This window comes from Helianthus annuus, chromosome 17 (genome assembly GCF_002127325.2).
Source record: "Helianthus annuus cultivar XRQ/B chromosome 17, HanXRQr2.0-SUNRISE, whole genome shotgun sequence".
In the NCBI taxonomy this organism is placed as follows: domain Eukaryota; kingdom Viridiplantae; phylum Streptophyta; class Magnoliopsida; order Asterales; family Asteraceae; genus Helianthus; species Helianthus annuus.
Genome location: NC_035449.2, coordinates 159793810 through 159802579, shown reverse-complemented (window position 1 = coordinate 159802579; position 8770 = coordinate 159793810). Strand labels below are relative to the sequence as shown.

General features: G+C 33.4%; 1 protein-coding gene and 1 long non-coding RNA gene across 3 annotated transcripts; both read right to left on the bottom strand.

The window, feature by feature from the left end:
* Window positions 1-313: 313 nt before the first annotated feature.
* LOC118489008 lies at window positions 314-1739 on the bottom strand. 2 transcript variants are annotated; one of them, XR_004885712.1, is made up of 3 exons: window positions 1437-1739; window positions 590-897; window positions 314-453 (listed from the first exon to the last, which is right to left on the bottom strand). It is a non-coding gene; the product is annotated as an uncharacterized LOC118489008 (long non-coding RNA). The 2 variants fall into 2 exon arrangements; XR_004885711.1 differs by having other exon boundaries at window positions 744-897.
* Window positions 1740-2834: 1095 nt separating this feature from the next.
* Window positions 2835-8484, bottom strand: LOC110925954 (transcription factor MYC1). Its single transcript, XM_022169742.2, has 2 exons — window positions 7592-8484; window positions 2835-3878 (listed from the first exon to the last, which is right to left on the bottom strand). Exons 1-2 carry the CDS (start codon window positions 8460-8462, stop codon window positions 3253-3255), a joined length of 1497 nt encoding a protein of 498 aa, XP_022025434.1. The 5' UTR covers window positions 8463-8484; the 3' UTR covers window positions 2835-3252.
* Between the last annotated feature and the right edge of the window lie 286 nt (window positions 8485-8770).

Genomic DNA, 8770 nt, shown 5'->3' with positions numbered 1-8770 from the left:
TTCTTTCAACTTCAAGACTTGCGTTGAATGATTCCATAAACCCACCCGAAATTATGTATGATTCCACGCCACCATCCATTTTTTCATCATTATTTTAGGAACACATCCGCCATAAATCAAAGGTAGCGGTCTGTAAAATCATCAACCAAAGCACTTCCATCTCCTGGAGGTTTGAAGTTCTTCAATTGTTCCTATAAAAGAAAATAAGAAAAGATTTTATAAAAACATCATCCAATAAACCATCAATACAAGTTGCTTGTTGAAAACAACGTAAAACAATAACAAGTGGGAGATATCGAAGAAGATCAAAATTACCTTTTCCCTTAGAATCAACAATGTATTTTTTATTTCCTCAAACGTACACGGGATTTCCATTTCCTTGTAGAATGTATACTTTGCGTTGGAGAATGGAATGTGTGCAGCTAGTACAGATTCACTTTTACATGTATAAACCTTCATACAAAGAAACAGTACGTGTGTTATTATTATCAGAATAAGCTTGAACAAAGATATTATATACAATACAATGGAAGGTATGAACATTTGATAAGTTTGAATTACATACAATACAATGGAAGGTATGACCCACCACAAAACAGATAAAGAGTAACAATAATGACAGTACATATCTTTTGCAGCGTCAGTAGAATCAAAACCATCGCTCATATTGTCCATTCGTTGCACACAAACGCATAGTCGCATATTGTTGATCAATTGAACACAATCATTTTATTTTTACTGACCTAGGATTGAAGGTGGGTTGAAACTACGATTGAATTGCTCTTAACCCTTCTATCCATCTAAGGAAACTAGGTCTTCCCTTCAATCACTAGCGGTTGAACCACTCCTCTGTTCGGTCTTCCTTTGGATCACCAGAAATTAGGTTAGTATTACGATCTGCAGATAAAAAGAACATAAATATGGTATAAATTGTAATGAAAGATAAGAGTAAGCAAGCAGCCAAAGCACAGAAGTTTCCAGATTCCAATCAGTGAAAATTATTTGATCTACAAATATAAGTCAAAACAAATGAAATGTTACAAGAACTTACCCCATTCTTACTACAAATGATACACTACCAAATCATCAAATTCAATGTACCATCACAGAGATTCTCTGGCTTTGCCACAGAACTCTAGTTCACAAAATTTAAATCAAACCCAAGTCCCCAAACCGATCATTAATCACACACATGACTCAATTACAAACAACAAATCTATAACAGAATGCACCCATATTACAAAATTAGAATGCAACTCGATGATGAGTGATATACCTTAAGTTTGTGTTTCTTCTGTAAAAGATATTATAAATCCTCCTAACATAAGATATCCCCTCCAACACACATATGCCCCAAAAAAAATTCAAAATTCAATGTTTTAATTAAAACCCTAATTGTGATTGAAGCAAAACTGGTCGAAGAGAAACCAATATACCTTCCGGGGCTGAAGTGAAGCGAAGAGGAGTTGAGTGAGAAGGTATGAGCGGCGATGACAGATCATCAGGTGGTGCAATTGTGGTTCGTCGGTCACTTAGTTGCGATTCATTAGGGGCGTAGTAGTGGGATTCGATAAGAGGAGACGATCTAGCAGTTTCAGCGAAAGAATAGCGATTGGGGTGGGTAATGGGAGAGATGAATGTTCATTGTGAAATCTTAGAGCGATTGGGGTGGGTAATGGGAGAGATGAATGTTCATTGTGAAATCTTAGAGGGAAATCTAAAATTTTGGGGCAACTATTTAGATTTTGGGTGGGAAATTAAAATAATTGTAAAATGTGATTGTATAATGATGATATATAGTTATAACTATCGAAAAAATTAATAAACTGTTTATATTCTTTATTTATATTCTCGTAAGTTCCAAGTAAATTATTGAAAGTTTCAACCAAACTCACCATGATTGACAATATTTAAGTATGATTAAACTTGTTTGATCACGATTAACATTTTTAACCAAATTAGACCATGGTCATGATAACTTTTAGGTTGCTCGGTGTGAGATAAAGCCCCTCGCCACATCATCTCAATGGCGTCTCAAACCATCTCCTAGGTGTCATTGAAGGGCGTCATTGTATGCTCGCCAGTCCTTTAGCAGACGTGAGAGGAAAAAAAGAAGGGGACCCACTTGCATAACCAATAAGATTTCTTTTTTATTATTTTATTTTTTTACATAGTTTAAGGTGGCTTTATCCCATACGCAACCTTTAGCACTAGAGTTGCATCTAAACTTGAACAATGTAACTTTTCTAACAAAAGTTACAAATTCCAATAAAATATGCAACTTTTCAAGAAAAAGTTGCAATTTTAAGTAAATTTTGCAACTTTTGAATCAAAAGGTTGCAATTTTGATAAAATTTTGCAACTTTTTTATTAAAAAGGTTACATTAGACCTTTTAATGCAACCTTTATGTTGAACTATGTTGCAATAGAGTCAAATGCAACATTATTGAAAAGAGTTGCATCTAAAAAGTTGCATTAGGCTCATTTTCTAGTAGTGCAAATGGCCGCAGAATGTTAAAAAATAAACAATCGTAGACATGGATTTAGATTTTTTTTTTTTTAAATATTGATGGACTCAAGTTATTATTATATCGTAATTGTAACGAACCGTATACATACCGATCCAATGCCCACGAAATGTTAAAAAATAAACATAGACGCGGGTTTTAATTTTATTTTTTAAAGTTAAAGAACGTAAGTTATTACTAAATACCAAATTTAATAATAAATAGAATATTATTATAAAAATAAAAAAAAACAAACACTTAACAGGTTTATTAATAAAACTTAAATTAAATAACATATAAAATATTACTAAAATTAAAATACTGGGCAATGATAGGAAGAAAACCCAAATTAGTTAAGAAAACTAAGAAACCCTAATGAATGGACCTTATTTTGCCACGTGTTACAGCTTTTTGCAGATTGTGTTACGTGTAATAATCAGAGGCTGCCACGTGTTAGGTAACAACTTTTACTTTTTCAGAAAAAGGTGAAAATTTACAAAAATTGTTACACGTAACATGTGATAGCCTCTAGTTGTTACACGTAATACAGTCTGCAAAAAAGTCTAACACGTGATAGAATAAGGTTCATTCGTTTGGGTTTCTTAGTTTTCTTAACCAATATGAGTTTTCTTTATGGCCACAAACATAATTATTGCACAAAATATGTGCTATAATCATAATAACACAACATTATTCCGACTCCAATTCAAACATAGCACACGCTTCTAATTTACTTTATATGTGATTAGTGGTCTAATTTCCAAATGAGCACAGATTTTAGCTCATTTTCATCCATGGCAACAGGGATCCTAGCCACCACATCTTGCAACATCATCTCATTCACACACGACATGCTTGCATGCTGGATTTGTGCTTTCATTTCTCTTAGAGCATCCATTAGTTTCCCAGCCTGCATGTCTGTGTTTCCCGATTGTACCCGTATCATTGTAATATTGCCAACAATCTTCACTTCCACTTCCCTCAAGTTATTGGTATTACTTTTCCTCGTGTTATTTCTTGTTGTTTTTTTGTTAACACTTAATGTTGACTTAGTAGATAGATGCAAATCACAAGTGTTGCTGTTTTGTTGGTGATTGTCCACTGAATCAACCATTTCCACCTTTATTTTTTTTGTTTTCCCTTGGTGGTTGTTGTGACCGTGTAATTGAGATTCAAGATAACTGACTTTTTCTTTAAGATTGTTGATATAGGAAACAGCGTCTGATAGGAGAGACGCCTTGTCCATCCTAGAAACATTTGGGACAACAGATCGGAGGGCATAGAATCGTTGGTTGAGCTTCTCGCGCCGCTGTCGTTCTGCCTCCACGTGGTTCATTGGTTGAAACCCGCCGCCTGATTTTTTTCCTTTCACTACCAATAGACACAAAATGGTCACATTAGTTTTTCATAGGCTTAGCGATCAAGGACTACCAATATACACAAATTGGTCACGTTAGTTTTCCATAGGCTCAGGGAGTACCAATATACACAAATTGGTTACGTTAGTTTTCCATAGACTCAGAGAAAAGTATAACTTATATGACATTGTATATACATGTAATATTTTTTAATTTAACAAGCGAATAATTATGATGAGCCAAAAAAAAACTTAGAACACCTTTAGGATAGCAAAATAAATTCGAGCCTGATGGACATACCTGAAACCTAAAATATTAGGGTACGGTGTATCCGAAGCCCGACAAGAATGAGATTGAAAAAATAATATTTCGTGTGTATGATACAGCTATGTGATTAGATGATAACCGAAACAGTTACCCGAAACTATAATATACCTGTTCTCAAACCATATACCTAATATCCTTACAATTTTTTTTATTTTCTTATATTTTTTCTTTAACCTTAGTTTAGTAATGCTTATTCTAATAATTTATTACTTGGAAAATAAACTTTTTCTTTTGAAATATATACATATTTTATGATATTCTTTGTATTTGTATGTTACGAACAAGAAATTATCTTTTAAAATTAATATATGATAGTAAGTGAGGGGAATGAACAGTATAGTTGAGAGGGGTATTTAAGGGTTTTTTTTTACACAAACAAATCCACCATTTCCCCTTCTGGCGGTAGGAAGACATAGAGAGACAGTGCGGAGGGAGAGAGAGAGCGCGCGACGGAGGTAGAGTAAGCTAGAGAGAGGCACGGCAGTGATGGAGGAATCAGTTACGGTTCCGACCGACGGTAATGTTGTCGATCGTTGCTGAAAGCAAACTTTACGGTCGGGGGTTCTAGGGTTTGTGACGGTATGATTGGTAGTCTTTGGTGGCGGCGAACATGGTTTGTGACAGAGAGCAACGAGGTATGTTAGATCGGATGATGCGCCAGCTCTTACAATGACGACGGTCAAGCGGTTAGGGTTTCGACCAACTTCCGGTAAGCCCTTTACTATGTTCGTTATTTGGTTAGATCGGCTGTCCCTGAACCTTAATCCGACGACTAATGTTGGTTGGATGAGTAGGTAACATCCGGTGAGTTTCCGACGAGGATTCGGTGAACGGGCAGGCGAAGATTCCGGTTAACAGTTTATATAATTATGATATTTGTATATTTTAGATATTTTAACCTTTTATAGTGATAATAATATGCATGTAATTATCATACTTTAACTTATTGTAGTTGTTAATAATATAAAATTATATAATATATAGAATGGTAATAAAAATAGTCCGCCGTTAAAAATAGCTTAACTGAGTTAAGTTATTTTTCGGATTACAAACCGATGTTTTAGGATTTTGATCAGAACGATGATACGAGTCGATTAATTATGTAAAACTTACATCGAAACGATGCTCCAAAAGGCTTGATTTTTGTTTATTGGAAGTTTAAACACCCGTATTGAACCATTGTTTTCGTCGTTTGAGGCAGTATTTCGTGGTAAATTTTACATCAATCAACTCGTATTCTCATTCTAATCAAAACCCTAAAACATCGGTTTGTATTTCGGAAAAAAAAAACTTAACTCTATTAAGCTATTTTTAACACAGAATATTATCGACCAAAAGTGGACCAGATCGGATTATTATCGGAATATAACTTAGTTGAGATTATTATCGACCAAATTGAGAAATTTGAGATTATTTAGATCCAATCTGCCTAAAATATAATATAGCAAAATATATGAGAATTGTCACGTGTCTCCTTCTCTAGCTAGTATTTTTCAGTAAAATAATTTCAGAATTTCAAGATATTTTTTGAGGATTAATTTCATATATACCCTCACAAACGTTAAAAAATTTCTACATACCCAACAAAAACAAAAAATATCATATATGCTCTTACAAAGTATTTAACATATCAAATATACCCAATTTATTTAAAAAAATCAAATAAATGATAATTTTTCCCTTATTTTTTTAACTTCAAGTTTTCATATATGCTCATCATCTTAACTTCATATTTTTATATAATACATTTTTAACTTAAATTTAATTTTACCAATTTTATTTTTTTATTTTTATTCATAAACCATAGTATATATACTCCATATATAATATTTAAGCTAAATAAATTATGTTAAAAATAAGTAAATATAATATTTGAAGTTAAACGTCGTATATGGGATTTCAAAGTTTTAGCAAAATAAGAGTAAAATTGTCATTTATTTAATTGTTTTTAATAAATTAGGTATATATGATATTTTAACAACTTTATAAGGGTATATATGATATTTATAATTTTGTATGAGTATATATAATATTTATTAAGTTTGTAGGTGTATATATGAAATTGAGAAGTCAAAATTGATTTTGTTAGCTTCTGTAAATAAATAAATAAATATACCTAGATAAATGTTGCTTCAGTAAATAAATAAATAAATACTTTTGACAACTCAAAATTGATTTTGTTAGAGCATTCTTATCCAAACCATCAAAATATGTGAGGGGTAGTTTTTATATTATAAAGGGTATAAAAAATGGTTGTGAGTGGAGGAGAGAGAAAATGTTACTGTTCATCTGTATATTTGGGGGGACACTGTTCACTCAGTATAATTTTTTTAATATATATTGAAAGTGATTGTGAGTGAAGGAGAGACAAAAGTGTAATGATAATATTATTTAATTGGAAATGAGAGTGAAAAAGTATTTGTTTTTAGTGAAAATATATTGATATAGGAGTTTTTTTTTAGTGGAATGTATGTATAATTTGATGGATTGAATGAGAATGCTCTTAGCTTTCTTCACCACATCTCTTTATACGCTTTGTTTTTTTAAAAGGCTCCCACTATTTTCACACCCCTAAAACTTATTCACACATCATTTTTCACTCTATCTCTCTCTCTATATATATCTATGCATGTATAGAGAGAGATAGAAAAGATGCGTGTGTGAATATTAACTCCCTTTTTTAATTGTTACCCCAAAATTCGGCTATCTTCACAACATGGTTTGTTGTTAATGAAATAAGATGATGGATTTAAATCAATTGGACTCGACAAAAAAAGTGAGATGATACCTATTCTCTGGTTTGTTCTTGATGAAACATGATACTACCTAGAAACCATAAACCTTAAATCTTAAATCCAAATTAATCATAAACAACAAATCTTAACCCTAAAGCTAAACCTTAAACCTAAATATATAAATCCTAAAGCTAAATTCTAAAATGCAACCTATAGATCCTAAATATTAAAGGTCTTTTAATGGTTTAGACCTTTTACTGGTTCAGTACTTAATGGTTCAGACTGTTTGTTTCATAAGCAAATGTCTGAATGATTCAGACATTTGTCTCTGAATAGTTAAGCATTATACTGAGTCTAAATGGTTAAAACCTCTAATCTGAATTGGTTAGACATTTACCTCTAAACAGTTAAGCATTATACTGCCTTTTAATGGTTCAGGCCTCTTACTGGTTCAGTACTTAATGATTCAGAATTCTTACTGGTTCAGCACTTAACCATTTAGAAGTCGCCAAATGGCCCCTAAATTGTTAACCCTAATGCTAAAAATGATGTTTGAAAAAGAAGCATCATTTTAGTGAAAATGTTGAGTTTAAAGAAGGAGTAGAAATATGATTTGTAAACAATGTAAGTTAGTGTGTGTGAACATGTTAAGAAAATAGCATACCATTGGGTAACTTGTTGTTATGTTGTCTCTTCTTATGCTTGGTCGTTGTGGAAAGAACCAACTGGCAATCGGAATCCGAATGCTCAGACTCAGTCTCAGCGTTAGTATCCGTCGTCACCGTTGTAATCTTTGTGTTGGTGCATATCATTCTTGTATTGTTTGACAGCTGGTCATCTGGTGTTGTTGAATCAAACTCTATATTGTTCATACCATCCTCCTCCTCCTCATCATCATCAGCCATAAGTATCATATCAGCAAAAGAAACAACACTGCGGTGACCATCTTTATAGTTGTTTAACTGTGTAGAACCACCACCAAAAAGAATCTGAACCTGATGAGCCAAGTCCCAAGACTCCTGCATGGCATGGTACGAACCCATTTCCACAACACCACTTGAAGTTGGAATGCAAACCATCGTCTCCAACCCATGGATTTGAGCTTCATTAGCTCTTTCGCATTTAAAACCCCGGAGCTGATCCGCCGAACCTAACCATATCATATTATTTGAAGCAAAAGCTGTACCCGGAACAGACCCGTCTCCAGGAGTAAACGACCGGGTCAAGGAGATGATGTAGAACCATTCAACATCGTCATGGGTGTCTGGTCCTAAATGACACTGGATATGTTTGAGAGCAAACTTCCTACATTTGGGGTCTTCTTGTAGTTCCTTGTGGTTTTGAAAATGGCCGTCTCCCCAGGACAAGGAGACACAGCCGATTGAGTCGTCGGTGAAGGTCTGCCAGAAAACAGCGTATGCCCATTGTTGAGGCTGGTTTTGAAGAAGGTTTCGGAGCTTTTGCTGGAGGGTGTTTGAAGTGGGAAAGGGGATAATCGAAGAAGATGAAGATGGGGAAACAATTAGATCATCCATTCTCACAAGTTGAAAATTGTTTTTCTTTTCTTCTTTATTTGGCAAAGAATGGTTTGGGTGGGTTTAAATAAGAGATTGGTTTGTTTCTATTAGGACACGTGTTATATAACATGTGACTAATCAAATAATTATTAGTGAGTTTATGTAAGACCATGTAACCAACAATTTAACTTTACTTTTCCTAGACCATATAACCAACAATATAACCATTTGTGTGCCTAACATTATTTATTTTTGTATGCCATCATGGTTTATGAGAACTCATTAACTTATTATCTATTTTCTTTTTGACAGGTGAACTTAACAAC

Excerpts from the sequence above, each read along its gene's own strand:
- LOC110925954 (XM_022169742.2), bottom strand. The coding sequence starts at position 8,462 with ATGGATGATCTAATTGTTTCCCCATCTTCATCTTCTTCGATTATCCCC. Across the intron at positions 3,879-7,591 it reads TAACAACAAGTTACCCAATG|TGAAAGGAAAAAAATCAGGC; the intron begins GTATGCTATTTT and ends GTCTATTGGTAG.